At 40.1% G+C, this 16,175-nt stretch overlaps 1 protein-coding gene across 1 annotated transcript in view; it reads right to left on the bottom strand.

Annotated features, from left to right (window-relative positions):
* Positions 1 to 15,942, bottom strand: part of LOC126473480 (alanine aminotransferase 1-like) — an 80,018-nt gene extending 64,076 nt beyond the window's left edge. The window contains exons 1-2 of the mRNA XM_050100555.1: positions 15,203 to 15,942; positions 127 to 216 (exon numbers count right to left, since the gene is read on the bottom strand). Coding sequence (XP_049956512.1) covers positions 127 to 216; positions 15,203 to 15,502 — 390 coding nt within the window. The 5' untranslated portion in view covers positions 15,503 to 15,942. The remainder of the gene's footprint in view (positions 1 to 126; positions 217 to 15,202) is intronic.
* Between the last annotated feature and the right edge of the window lie 233 nt (positions 15,943 to 16,175).

The raw sequence follows: 16,175 nt of genomic DNA, 5'->3' as shown, positions 1-16,175 counted from the left end.
TAAATAATTCACTGAAAGGACAACATATATATATACACACACACACACACAATATGTCCTGTATTACTGCACATGGTGATTCATTTTAAAATTTTCTTATGATTAACTCACAGTTACAAAACTCACCTGCCTAATAAATGTAATAGGCACCTGTCCCATGGCATGGCAGTCACCAATGTTAGCTTTAATAACTTCAGTAAATGGTTTCTTGACACCCTAAAGACACATAAGCAAACAGAGGATATAATACAAACAGAGGATATAATACAAACACAGAAGTTTCTTACAATTTGAAAATTCTTAACTGCAAAGCACCCCACAGTCTTTATACAGTAGTTGTGCTTTCAAGCAGACAGACAAAATTATGAACATTCTACAATTTTGAGCATGAAAAATAAAAGAAATGAAATAGTCACACAAGGTGGTGGTTAATAAGAATATTGCACAGTAGAACACCCATAAAATTGTTTTCAAAAGCTTTTTAACACAATCAGTAGTTTTAATGTGTCCTCCTGTAAAGCAGTTTCATCCCATACAGATTGTGCAACAGTATCAACCTATGCAACAAGTGCAAGTTGCTGAAATTTCTGTATTTCAAGAGGAGGGCAGTATGAGAAATATGCGAGAGAAGTTACAATGAAAATTTTGTTTTGGAATGTATTCAAACATTCTCTTCCAGCACAAGTTGGTTTGAGGCTGTTTATTTATTACCCTCACTTGGGCTATCTGAGTTGTCCAATCTAAAGTTATCATAATCTTTGGAATCGAGAAAGCTACAGATGTTTGCTGATTGAGTGCACAGTCCATGTTTGTAATCTTTTAATGTTAAATTGCTACGCACCGTATAGAGAAGACAATGAGTTGCACACAGGCACAACAGAAAGATTGCTAAACATCTAAGCTTTCACCTCAGCAATGTCATGTGGCTTCTATTGTGAAAACCTCATCATGACAGATTATCCATCATCTTTCACCATAACGCACTATCCACCGAACAACAACGTGATTAGCCAACTGCTGCAAACATACCACCATCCAGTCAAACAAGCCAGTGCTGTGGTCCGTTTGATTACTCAGTTTATCTTAGACTGCATAACTTCCCGTGAGAAAGTATAGTTAAGTCATTGTAACTCCGGGTGGGCAGGAACATTGCTAGGTAAATAGACTGGTGGCCAATCCAAATTAAAGCAAGAAACTATTTTTCCCCCTTCCTGCAACTAATTCGTTATATAATCAGGCAAACTGGTTGGCATTCTGGTCAATGGACAACCACGCCAAAGATGACACCAGGAAACCTATGAAATGGGATAGTGTTTGCCGAGTAGTCCCACGTCCACAATCGATGTGTACACAGTGACAGACAGTGCAGTGTGACACAGAGAAGACTGTCTACCACACTCTCTGCAGTGGAGGGCCATGGGAGGAATGGAAGCAGGACAGTCACAAACTGATGCGGGCTTGTGGCTTAATGTGAATCGTTCTATTGTTTTTTGGTGTGGCAACAGTTTGTAAAGACTGAAACTATATCCCAATGACCAGGCTGGGCTGATCATGTGTAACATCAGAAAGACAGAACAGTTATTTGGCTGTAAGGGCATGATGGTACCCCCCGTAATACTGCACAGCAACTGGCATCTGACCGCGCTGCATCCATGGGACATGCTGTACCAAGGCAAATGGAGTACAGAAGGCTTCGGCAGAGTGGCCTTTATTGTTGGAGATCTGCCGTGTGTGTACCTCTGATGTGTTTTCACAGAAGGGAATGTCTGGAGTGGAGTTGTCAACATGCTACCTGGACGGTCAAACAGTGGGCCAATGTTTTCTAACAGATGAGTTCTGATTTGGTCTGGACAGTGATTCTCAATGTATTTGCATCTGGATGGAATGTGGAACATGATTCTAGGACCCAACCATTGTGGAAAGAGAGTGATATCGAGGATGAAACTTAATGGTGTGGGCATGGATTATGTTGACCACTAACACCTCTTCATGAAATTGTGCAGTTAAACAGACAAGGTTTAACTGCTATCAAGTATCATGACAAGATCTTGGGACCTTATGTGCAGTTGTTGCGAGGTGCTGAGGTCCCAGACTTTGTACTGCTGGACGATAATGCTTGACTTCATTGTGCTCACTCTCCCAGTCTGAATCTTACAGAGCACATCTAGGATGCACTAGGGACATGGGTTGCATCACGTCAGCATCCACCAACCTCTCTCTGAGACTTAGCAGCTCTGCAAGAAGAATGGATGTTATTGCCTCAGCATATGATTGATGACATGATTCAGAGCAGTCTCTATCATTTGTTAGGCCTTTATTTCTGCCAGAGGTTGTCACTCCATACTGAATGCATTCACCAGTTGTCAGAATGTGTATGTAAGTCCGTTATGTTGGAAAAAATGAGAACATTTTTGTCTACTGTTACACATGTTGCAGTTATTTACGTTCTGAATTTTTTTTTATTGTTTGCACTTTACTATCACCTGATTATACTGTTTTGTGGTAAAACATAGGCAACCTTGCAAAATTTCGGTTTGTTGCTTTAATTTTGGACACCAGTGTACATAACTACAACATCCACAAGGCACGTATCAACAAACGACTGACTAAAATCAGATGGTGAATGCCTTGAATTCCATACACAAGAACCAAGAGAGAATACAATGTCACATCACCATTGGGGATTTGCAAGCAATGTCATCAGTGATGATGGCTGGAGGAATATTTTGTTAACAAATTAACCAGCACATACACAAAAATTTTAATGCTTGTGGGTAGCAGATTGTATTTCAGAAATGCTGATGGGCATTGCTGCCATCTGTGCAAATACAGAGAGCCATATAACAACACCTCTAAGTGCCAACTGCTGGTTTATCTAGGTTAATTTTAGGCCATCAGATGCAACACACACACATTCAGTTGTGTGTAACAGTCTGTAAGTAGAAATCAACATCACCTTCAACAGAAAATATCTTCTGGTGGCACAGGAAATTTAGTGCTATCTGTTAAATCATATAATCGCATAACAATTATATATTACACATTTCTGGAGACATACTGCAACTATTTGTTCAAATCGTCTAGTAGTTTTGTCAGCAGCTACTTTCTTCCTTGCTTTGTGCATTTTGTAACAATATGGCATCAGATTTCTGTATTTTATGAATGTTACAGTAGGTACACTTACTTTTTGAGTAGTAAAGCCCAGTACACTGTTCCGGATGGCGAGTGTTCATAGATGATAGTAACATTAGAATTGCTCTATATACGTGTGATACGATTGCTCCAGTAAACTGTGAACATTAACAATCTCATGGATAGGATGGATGGTAAGAAGGTTGTTTGTTGGTGACTTCATTGTCAACGGGAAAGTGTCATCGTGAAGTGACCACAGGAGAACAGATTATTTACGGAATTCCTAACAGGACAATACTGACAGCTCACTTTAGTGGTGAGTGATTCTTTACTAAAGTGGATGGGTGGTAGAAACTTTCCTGTAATGTTAATAGCAAGATGCTTGTCTCAGTCATATTAATGAAATATCTACATGTAACATTGCAAAATGACATGAAATGGAATTAGAAGCTATGGTCAGCTGTAGCAAAGAGAAATGACGAACTACAGTTCATTAGGAGACTTCTGAGAACGTGTAGCACACCTGCAAAAGTGACTGATTACAGAAAACACGTGACATTCTCGATTACTACTCGAGTGTGTGATACCCACCAAATTAGATTAAACAATGATCCCAAAGCAATTCAGAAGTATGATATTTTTGCTTCAATTCATATGCATATAAATGCTTCGTGAGCCAGACAGTAATTCCTAGGTAGCATAAGGCGACAATTTCAAAAAAACTTGGTAGGAAGTAAGTTTAAAGAACAAATTTTTCAGGGAGACCACCCAACCAGCGGTAATGCTCCACTGTTTCTCTCTGGTAAGGGCAAAATAAGGGAAACTAGGGCTCATACCAAGGGATACAAGCAGTCTATCTCCTCTCTATTCATCAGCAGAAAAAGAAAGGGAAGACTAGCAATGGTACAATTAAAATGGATTTACTCACTGATTTAATTAACCACGCAGCACATACCCCAGGTAGTTCAAGTGGTCATGCAGTGCCACAAGACGTGCCAGCCCATGGCCAATCGTACATTAAGTTTTGCAGTCTATTTCACAGAGGTACCAGTAGAAGGTTCCGATGGTGCAGCAATTTGTGCGCGCGCGTGTGTGTGTGTGTGTGTGTGTGTGTGTGTGTGTGTGTGTGGTGGGGTTTTAGGGCACAAAACATCTAAGGTCATAAGCACCCAGTATAGGACCATACAATGCTGGGACCACAAGGGTAAAAAAACTGTTGCGAGGTCCAATACAAAAAGGAAGAAAAAACAAATCTAAAACATCAAGATGTTATGGAAGAGTATCTAAAAGACGTTGACACGACACCGGAGTCACCAGGTAGAAATCAAATCTGTTGTGTCATATTACTGCTATTTAAAAAACTTAAAACGCGAGCCACAGCTCACACATCATCCGCTAAAATGTCCGGCAAAGCGGGCAGCAGCCTGATCCTGAGACGTAAGTGGCTAAAATAGGGGCAGAGGATCAGAAATGTTTGACTGTTAATTGCTGGCTACAGAAAGGACAGCTGGGTGCAGGGTCGCCTCTCAACAAGTGGCGGTGACTAAAGCGGCAGTGCCCTATTCGCAACCGAGCTAACATGACTTCCTCACGGCGAGACAGCTGGGAAAAAGTCTACCAGGCTGTTGGGAGAGGTTTGACTTCTCTGAGTTTGTTCCCATGAAGGGAGCACCAATGGTTATGCTGAAGTTAAGTGATACACCAACAGAGAAAAGTACAAACATCTTACAAGGTAACAGAGTAAGAGGTGGGCCAACCGAGATGGACTGTGGCCTTGGCTGCAGCATCAGCAGCGTCATTCCCAGGCACACCAACATGGCCAGGAACCCACATGAATATCACTTGAGCTCCACCATCCAGGAACAAATGGAGGCAGTCCTGGAGCCATCGAACGATTGGGTGGACTTGATCGGGATCATCTAGACTCTAAAAGGGCACTTAGGTAGTCAGAGCAGATCACACAGCGAGTGAGCTGGTGCCTCCGGACATAGTGAACAGCCCGATAGAGGGCAAAAAGCTCTGCTGTACAAACTGTGCACTGGTTGAGAAGCCAGTATTGAAACTTATCATACCCGACAACAAAAGCACAGCCAACACCTTGGGTGTACATGGAACCATCAGTGTACAAAAAATATGTGATCGGCAAGTTGTGAGCGAAGTTCGAGAAATCTGCAGCGATAGGTCGGCTTGGGAGTCTAATCCTTCGGGGATGAGCTGATGTCAAAACAAACATCAACTTGTGTCTGAAGCCAAGGTGGTGAAGGGCTCTCCCCCATTTGGAAAGTGGCAGGAAGTGTGAACTGCAGCTGCTGAAGCAGGTGACGAAAGTGGATGCCAGGAGGCCGCAGAGAAGAAAAGTACATCTCATACTGGCAGTCACGAATTTCATAAAAAAAAAAGGGTCAAAGGTTGGGTGGCCTGGCATGGAAGAAAGCCGACACGCGTACCTACTGAGTAGGACATCGTGCCAGTATGACGGTGGTAGTTCACCGGCTTCTGCGTAGAAACTCTCAACTGGGCTAGTAAGGCACCAGAGGCGAGACGGATCCCCAACGGCGTAAGATAGATGGCCGTGCAGACGAGTAGACAAGGCATCCATAATCCAACTTGGAGTGAACAAGAAATCGATAGAGCAGAGGTCAGTCCGGTCAGCTCCCCAGGGACCAGGTGCAGCATGCAGCCAGGTAGGACACATGGGGAGACCAACTGAGTTTCCTATCAAACGTAAGCACTAAGAAATTTGTTGCATCCACAAACGGAAGAGCATTTTGGCCCAGTCGCAAGGACGGTGGAATAAACGCCTCGTACCTCCAGAAGTTGACGCAAATGGATTTGGCAGCAGGAAAGTGGAAACCATTTGTGACACTCCACGAATAGAGATGGTCCAGACAACACTGAAGACAGTATTGCAAGAGACAAGTCCGCTGGGAGCTGCAATAAATAGCAAAGTCGTCAACGAAATGAGAACCAGAAATGCCAGCTGGAAGGCAGTCCATAATGGGGTTGATGGCTATGACGAACAGGACAACACAGTACGGAGCCCTGAGGCACCCCATTCTCCTGTGAAAAGGTGTGGGATAAGGAGGAACCCACACATACCCGGAAAACTCAGTCTGTGAAAAATTCCCAGATGAAAGTGGGAAGATGACTGCGAAGGATCCATGTACACATAGTACGTAGAATGCCTGTCTGCCAACAGGTATCATAGGCTTTCTCCAAATCAAAGGAAACGGGCACTGTTTGTCGCTTCTGCAGAAAATTATCCATGATGAATGTCAACAGGGTGACGAGATGATCAACCGCTGAGTGGTGCTTTCGGAACCCACACTGAGCATTAGTGAGAAGATGGTGTGACTTCAGCCATCACACAAATTGACCATTGATCATGCGTTCCATCACCTTACAAATGCTGCTGGTAAGGGAAATTGGACGATAGCTGGAAGAAAGAGATTTATCTTTACCAGGCTTAGGTAGGGGAACAATAATAGCTTCACGCCAAAGCATGGCAAATACACAGTCAGTCCAAATACGGTTGTAGGTATAGAGGAAAAAGCGTTTTCCCACAGGAGGAAGATTCTGCAGCATGAGGACGTGGATTGTCAGGCCCAGGAGCAGAAGACCTGGATGAGGAGAGAGCACGTTCGAGCTCCCTCATAGTAAAAGGAGTATTGTAGCATTCTCAATTCAAAGAGAGAAAAGAGATTGCACAAGCCTCGTCCGCCTGTTTCCCAGGAAGGAGGGTAGTGGGTGGAGCTTGAAACCTCTAAAGTACTGGCCCAAAGCATTGGAAACATCGACAGGGTCGACTACGGCTTTTCCTGCCACAGTCAGACCAGGGATTGGGGAGTGGGCGGTAGTCCCAGAAAGCTGGTGCAGGCCACCCCAAATTGGTCTTGCAGACGGGTGAGTGTCAGCTTGAAGACGAGGAGACTTTGCCACCATCGAACTGAACTAAGTCACAAGTTTGTGTAGCCATGTTTTTCTTGGGACAGGGAGAGGCTAACACAGCGCTGTAGCTTGCAGACGAAGGGACATTCGGTTTATGGCTGGGCAAAAGGAAAAGATACCTTCTCTTTCACCCATATCTCTTTAACAGCCCACTCATCTTGATGGGCAACCTCATGTGCATCCCTGCTACAAGTGACACATTTGGCCGCGTTTTTACATGACATGCTGGTATGACTGAACTGGTGGCATTTATAACACCTCAACTGATTGGGAATGTAAGGGCGCACAGAGATGACTTCATAGCCTGCCTTTATCTTGGTATGAAGTGTTAACCGATCGAAATTCAGGAATAATGTGAGAGTGGGCACCAAATCGGCAGCTTCCTTCTTCACAGCTCGATGAACAGCAGTAATGCCCTGATCCAATACATAATTAGTTATTTTATCCTCCATCAAGCTATCCAACAGCTGGGTGTAGACAACATTGCAGGACGAGTTAAGTGTCCTGTGAGCCTACACTTTAATAGGATATTCGTGGAGGGTTCGGGTCTTGAGTAGGTTCTGGGTCTGGAGAGCACTATCAATTTCAGAAAGAAGTGTTCCATTGCGGAGACAGGGCAGGCGATGACATCTACGCCTTTTTGTATAACAAAGGAGTTTACAGAAGCAAAAGTCTGGTTTTTGTCTAAACGTGAGACTACAAGATATCGAGGTGCAACAGTTAGAGACATTGAGGCAGGAGCCTCATTCCACTTTAATGGGAAACACTCTGAGAAAGAGAAGGAAAATCAGTCATTGGGAAGAAGTCCCCCGTGATTGCGCTCCTTCCAGCAGGGGCCCTCCAAAGGTCACACCTTAGGTCACACATTCCTAATGACAGACGGAGGGACCAATAGGCAGAGGAGAAAGGTAACAGCTCAGACAATCACCCGTCCTTGGGCCTGGCTTGTATCAGGGGGTACATGCAGGCCCAACATGCCAAGTCGTGTTAAATGCATGAGTGGCTGTCAGGCACACACAGGGAGGAGAAGAAAAGATAAGAGGGAAAGGAAGCAATAAAGGATAGTCTCAAACACCAAAGCAGAAGCAAAAGAGAGCAGAACAAGGAAACCTGAACAAGGAAAGAGGGCAGTGCAGGGGGGAACGAGCGACACGGGAAAAGAGCAGTGCAGGGGGGAACGAGCGACACGGGAAAAGAGCAGTGCAGGGAACAAGCGATACAGGGAAAGGAGAGTATAAGGAAAGAGCAGTACAACAGAGAAGAGACATACAAGTAAACCTACGCAAATGAACTTCAAGAGCCCATGGAGGCTGGAGACATCTCCCCAAGAGAGTGGAAAAGAACAGAAGATGTGGAGACAAGCACCACTGAAAGAGAAGCAGTGCTGTGAAGATCTGGGGCCCTGTGGTCGCCAAGCATTTACTCACCGAAGAGCAGTGAGCTCCCTGGTTGTGTGTGTGTGTGTGTGTGTGTGTACATATTATTGCTACGTTCGCTTCTTTCTTAACTATGGGATTCTTTTCTGGGGATCAAAGGCACAAAATAAGGATACTGAAAAGAGGCACAAGAATGACAGCTAAAAATAGACAGGGTTCATGCAAGGATCTCTTTAATATTCTGGGTATCCTTCCTGTGCGAAGTGAGTACATCTGTCGATCTGTTGTGCGTACCATGAAAAACTATTAGTTAAGTCAGCACGACTTTTGTTTCAAGGATCAGGCTACTACCTGTTCCCAAGTTGCAAACAAAAGCATTTCCATCTTTTCTGAAGTCTTCCAACATCTCTCTTCCTATTCAGCCAATACTACCGTCTAAATCTTTGTCATATAACTTTGTTAATAATTATTTCTTCCACTTGATTCCCACTTGTATTTATTACAATGTGTGTAGTTTTGTAAAGACTTTTCATTATCTCTATTAGGAGATAAGAATATCAACATTCAGACAATCTTGCAGGGCTATCACAGCTCACATGGTCAAAACCCTGCTCAAGGTTGAAAAAGGTCATACGGGTCTCTATATATTAAATTCTCTGTTTTTCTATAATGTTCCCAGTAAAAAAAATACAAAGTGCACGAACAACCTGAGGTGAATCCATTTTGTTGTTCACAAATTACAGCTTCAGTAATATTTGTCAAGTGGTTATTTATTCAGTTATTTATTATCATTGAGTAGAGTTTGTGCTCCGTGCTTATGGAAGGCAGCCATTAGTCAGTATTTTACTGATAGTTCTATAGCTAATTATAGAACAAAAGCCAGTCTGGATTAACATTTACCAAGGGGAAAAAATAAAACATAAACAAACTGAAGTGCATAATAATTTGTCCAAGGAGAGGAAAAAGATTACTAAAATATATCTATTTAAAATGCAGTTTAAACGTATTTCATAAGTAATATGTACTACAAAATTAAAGCTTATTTAGTAACAAAAGTGCAGCAACAACAATTTGTCACATTACAATGTGTGAGCACAATTTAATGCTTTTGCAAGCACTGTGTAAAGGGAGGAGAAGGAGACATATGTTCACACAGTCACCAGTGGGCAGCCTTTTATTTTTGTTGTTTTATATAACAAATCCTGTGTCACAGCTAAATGTAACTTGGAGGAATGAATAAATAAATTAACAACAAATCCCATGTAAGATAATCTACACAAAGCAAATGAAACCTACATTACCTAGGAGAGGCTGTCACTAAGAAAGACATTAGATAAGTCAGACCATATGCCAAAGTTTTTCTTAGTATGAGGGTACTGAACAGTTTCTTGATGGGAAAATTAGTTCACTGACAAACACAAATAGTAAACAATTTTGTTCAAGATGCAGACAAAAAATCTAAGGCCTAAAAAATGAAGTGTATAATACCTTAAAGCATAAATAGATAATGATGAACAAATGACTGAAAACGTCAATTGGTACAGATTTGTAGCTACCTTTCTGAGAGTCAACGATTCCAGCACGAGCACTGGGCGTGTCAGATTTTGAATGTAAACCATTCCAAAGCTGGTTTGCGAATGATGGGGCAGAATCCCTCAAGGAAACGTGCTGGGCCCAACAGTGTTCTTAAAATATATTTATGATTTTGCCCGCAGAATCAAACACGATGGAATGGTTCTGTCTGTCGCTGACAACAGCAATCTAGTCAATTACAGATCACCAAGTATAATGAGAGATAAAGCTGAAGAAAAACTTTTAGTTGTTTGCAGGTGTATAGAAAAGAACAAAATTAAGTCTTCCCGGAAAAAAAGAAGAAAAAACGACAGTATTAGTTTTCATATAGGCATGCAGTCACTCAGTAACCACATTCTGCAAGATAAAGATGAAATTGCAGAATGTTTATCTAGAATGAAACTTCCAGGGATAAATGGTGATTTACAGATGATGAGGACTAAGCACCTTACTGTCTTTGATAGTGAATAATTTTACCATGCTATGCACTTCAAATAATGACTTCAGTGTGTAGCAGCTCATGGAATACAACAACATAGTTTGTTTATGTCCGTCCATAATTAGTTATGGCACATCTGTCTAGGGAACAAGTAAATATAATATACAAACAATCTTTAAAGGAAAAAAGGCGTATACTGATTATAACATGTAGTGGCAGGAGAACTGCCTGCTCCGATTGATCGAGTCTATGGTAATACTGACAGTTTCTCCATGAATAGATTTTACTAGTACTGGTTTACATACAGAAAGACATTTATGAATACCCAACAGAGAGATCTCTACATGGACATGGAACCAAACTGATCCAGCCACCACTTACCATACATATCAATGGAAAAAAGTGCTGTATAAAATTACAGAACAAAGTTCCACAAGGGATGAAAGACTATTTTTAAAATACATGCCTTCAGGCATATCCTAAAAACTTGTCCATCAGAAAAGCTTTTTGATACTATCATGTATTACCTGAAACAAAATATAAATTACACTGCTAAAAATGCTAATGATTAGCTGCTATAATTACACAGTGTTCTACGATACCTTTAACAAAATAGGGAAACATGCTGCACAAGTAAAACCAACAATGTATGTTGCTATGTATCTAACTTTCTACATTACATGCATTTGGCTTGACATCATTCATACAGTTCATGTTATCTATGAATGAATGAATAAATACACAAAAGAATAAATATACAAACCTAAATAAAAGTAAATAAATGCCACAGTATAAATCAAGATTTCAATGACAAACACTACTATCAAAGCTGCAGACGAACGAGACACATGAATGACGTCTTTGCAGGATAAGACAACAATTTTAACAGAGACAACAAGAAATTCTAATTTTTACTTGAAATCTCCTGTTGTCAAAGACTATAATGTGCTGGAGAAATGGAGACTCAAATCATTCACAGTTTGTTTTAGGCACAAAAATGAAATTGTCGGTCATAACGACTATTGAAGATTGGATGAACAAGTAAGATATTTCAGTTTTCAAGTAATATTACTCTTATATAAATCTTTTATGGTTCTTCCCAAAAAATCAGTTATGCTCATAAGCTCAGCATGAAACACACAAACTTCATATTAGGATTTATGGAACACTAGGCGTGAGAGAATGAAAGGAGAAATCTAATGGCAATGTTAAGATTTAGAATAAAAATTTTCATTTAAGATGTTACACAATATTACAGATGAAATTTGTAAATTATGTAGATGGAAAGTACAAAACAAGAGGTAGCGTACCAGTATCACGACAAAAATTTTTAAGAAATTTGGATAAAAATCAAGCTATGGAAAATCCAGGATGGAATAATGTCAAAGGATAGATTGTTATTTACCTTATAGCACAAATATTGAGTTGGAGATAGGCACAACAGAAAGACTGTCAAACAGGTAAGCTTTCAGCCAAAATGGCTTTTTGGCCAAGTGCTTACTTAGTTTACAGTCTTTTTGTTGTATCTATCTGTAACTCAACATCTCCACTATATGATGAGTAGCAATCTACCCTTTCATGAATTTGGATAAACGTTATCTAGTGGATCCCTCTCGCATTTTTTATCATAAATTAACGATATATGTACATAGTATATTCAAAAATACTCGAGAGATTTGTCCATCATCTAACATACTTTTTTTGAATTCACTTTACAATTTGTGTTTTATGATTTAAAAGTCCATTACATATGCTAACATTTACATATGATGTTCATGTAGATATCAGGTCAATGGACTATATAACCCATATCATAACTACATTGTTACATATTGGATTTCCCCTTCCCCATTCCCTGTCCCCTCCCAAAATTTTGGTTGTGGTGCCAGACTTATCTGTAGCATGGCCTGAGGTCTAGGTTAGCTTGGAATGTGACAATCTGGTTTTGGTAACAAACTGATTGATAGCAGAGTCTAATGCTTACATCTGTGCCACACTGACAAATGCAAGGGCGGGGGGAGGGGCAGGGAGGGTGGGGCAATAGGTAATGTTTACTGGTCAATTCATTACCAGAAACTGTATTTGGCACTCACATTCATTCATTCATTCATTCATTGGCTTTATCAACTCCAATTATGACTATTCAATCTAACCTTGACCACGGGCTATGCTATAAATCTGTGTCACCAGAACCAAGATTTCATAGATCCAATATCACACTGTAGCTGGTATACTTAGGTTCATAGTGATGTTTTGGTGTAGCAGAGCATCCTGATCAAAGCAGAGTCTGCATTATCAGTCCTCTTACTAATAGCTCTAGTCATGCATTGGTGAGCAGCCTTAGCTGTGACTCAAATCAAATGTTGCAGGCTATAGAAAACAGAAATCTTGACTTAACCATTTCAAGCATAACAACCTTAAGTTATTTTTATGTAAAATAGTGCAAACTAATTGTGCTACATCCTGAGTAGCTATGTTTATCAGTAGTGGTGTTTAATTCCCCACCTGCCCTTCTCAATCTAAGCTTTGATTAGTTCCACTGACCATTTCAAGCAAATTCTGGAACGTTTCTTTGAATCAGGAACTGACAATCCCCTTCCTCATTCTTTTAGGTGATGAAGTAGGATTGTAGTTCAATGTCTCCACCTTGCCATTTTTTTTATTACTTAGCTATTTAATCATAAGAATGCCAAAACGACCCTGTAAACAAGATTATGGGCAATATCACACCCTGTAATACACCGTAGGTGTATATTCTACCTAACGAAAAGTCATCTGAGCTACTCTAAGAAAATACTGAACTGCCAAACTGAATGCTTTTGTCAAATCACTGAAAAAGTCAGTTGATGTTTTGGCATTTAAATTTTGCACAATTTGATTTGTGAATTGAAAAATAGCATTCTGAGAGTCACTTTTGAAATCCATATTGAGACTTACTATTAAGTACCTTATTTCAGGGTAGGTATATTATTGTTCTTGCAGGCACAATCTTTGTTATTGACCTCAAGGATGAAATCAGTTGTGAGACTTTGAAATAATTAATATCTGCCTTATTATCTCTCTTGCCTAGAGATACATGCCATCATGATGATGAATCGCATATGTGATAAAGATTTTAGTAATTTCAGTTATAAACAACTATATGTCAGTTTTCGTTTTTGAGAGATTTACTACATTAAGAATGTCTTGGGCAGAGCACTGAGAACACACAGTTGTGATCTGCAGATATGTGCTCACTGCTTCTTTTATGTAGCATATTGGTTTATCCCTGTAACTGTCTATTCATTTCTTAGCTATTGCCAGGGTTGATAAATACATCTGTTCATTACTGAATTCCAATTTATTATTATGTTGCCATTCTTTTTAAAAAGTAAATGTCACATTCCATAAGTAATATTCTGGTTATTAACTGTTCCATGTAGAGTTTTAATTTTATTATATGAATTGTGAATTATATTTTTTAAAACCACTTTCACGTAACAGTTCATTATCAGCTCGGCAACTATGATAAATGCAAGGTGTGGCACTCAGTATTTCTTGCTTTCAGAGTAAATGCAGTAGACAACAAAATATTCTGAGGTGATTAGCAAGGAGGCATTGGACACAGACTAACATCAGTTCACTAAATGGCTACACAGATTTTTTTTAATTGCACAGATCAATCCTAAACATTAATTCTCACTGTGTCTCATGACAACAATGGCACAGATTGCTACACCTCGCAGTAATTTATGTTCATATATAGGCCATCTCTCTATGATTATTTCTTAAAACATATCAATGAATCTGTGTATGGAAAAATTGTGTAACACAGAATAAATGATATTGGCAGTCACTGACATAACATATTATGGTTACTTTTCATTTCTAAAGGCTTCATATCTCCTTAAAGTGAAGGTATGCAATATTGTTCCCTGGAGTGAGGAGAGGATAGGAGCGAGGGGGGATTACAGTCAGATATAGATGAGCTCTGTACATTAAACATTACTTATAACTTAAACTGTGTAGTATAAAAAAGATGCGCTAAGATGTTTCAGTACAGCAGAGCTGAATTAAAAGCAAAAAATCTTAAATTTCAAGCTAATTGTTACGAAAGTTTCTTCTGTTAGCAGCCTACAGCTACTTCATAACAAGGACGAAATGTGTGTACGCGGTTTTCTTCTTTAATATGTTAGTTTCAAAACAAAAATTTACATCAACTACAGCACAAGAAATCCCGTAACACGAAGCTCACAGCTTGTCACAATCTATCAACAAAAGTATATTTTACGCAACCCCCCCCCCCCCCCCCAAAAAAAACTCCACTATAAATCTACGCGATTTTTTCCCTTCTCTTCATCACATTTGTATTAACGCGGTGGTGACGTTTAACCTGCCTTATTCCATCTGTGTACATAAACAATCCTCGATGGTGTCCCTATCATTTCACGATACTCCATGATTACAGAAAACTACGACTTTCAAGTTACAATAGAACTTCGTATCTCATGTAAGTATCTACGCAAAATTTCCTCTCATAGCTTTAAACATGGAGTAACATTTTCGGCACGCCCACATCAGTGTGAGCAATGATTTATATAATTCCTATGTAACTTCCTTCCCATTTATATGTCATTTACGTCACACTGAAGTTATGTCAGCCTATACTACAAATCCGTGACGATTACAGAGAATAACAGAACACAGGCAGCATACATGTATACTCCAAGGAGCTAAATGTGAGCTGTCAACTTACCTTTTCCAATTCCTTTTCGATTTCCGATGCACGAATAACAAGTGGCCCTCTAACAGCATATTGCATTTCTTTTATGCGTGGATTTAATGTTTCTAGCGTCACACATCGTTTAGATTTCGCGCACTTGTTGGAATCGTCGCCGCCCAAGCTGTTGACTGTCGCCATGGTGCGAGGAAAATGAGGTGAAATTGCTCCGGTATCTCGAAATAGTACGATCGGTCTGTTTGCACATTCATTTAGTGGGATAACGTTGCGCGCGATAAGGTACCGCACAGAAAGTAGCAGATTGCTTCCAGCCATGGTTGTGCTTATAATTTTAACGCAATGTCACTAATTTCAATCTCCAAGGTTAAGAATTATAACTATATGTGGCAGAAATGAAGTCGTGCCTAACCTCAACGGATGTATAGCGCGTATAGCGGATCACGTCATTCAACAGATAAATCAGTCTGAAATATTGGGAAATTTACTGATTACTGTTGGATCACTTAAATACAAAATACAGATAAGCAAGCACTGCAATCTATCGTCATCACCATTAATGCGCGGGTATACTTTTCCGAGATGTCACTTCACCCATATTACAGGTAATTGATCTTACACCCGTAAAAACAGTGCGAGAACCAAATTCCCAAATTTATGTCTGAGGACACATCCGGACATGTCAAAGTCCGCACTTGATAACCTTTCTGGCAATGTGCCATATCCTGCCCTGCACAATACTAGTACGAACACCACTGAAATAAAATCACAGAATAAACTTAAGACTTCCGCGTGTGCTATGAAGCAGAACATGTCGGTAATTCAGAAGTCGGCAGTTCAGAAATTTCGGAAATGGATGAAATGTATGAGAAAATTTTGCAATGTGTCTTTACAGTTTGTACTATATCCTAAAAGAGTTTAGCCATATTTCACAAGGGTACGGGAAAGTGCATTTCCTGCTGCAATATGTTTTTATTCTGTTAATATGCAA

Source organism: Schistocerca serialis, chromosome 4 (assembly GCF_023864345.2).
Source record: "Schistocerca serialis cubense isolate TAMUIC-IGC-003099 chromosome 4, iqSchSeri2.2, whole genome shotgun sequence".
NCBI classification, from domain to species: Eukaryota; Metazoa; Arthropoda; class Insecta; order Orthoptera; family Acrididae; genus Schistocerca; species Schistocerca serialis.
The sequence above is the reverse complement of the archived record's forward strand: the minus strand, read 5'-3'. Positions and strand labels throughout refer to the sequence as shown.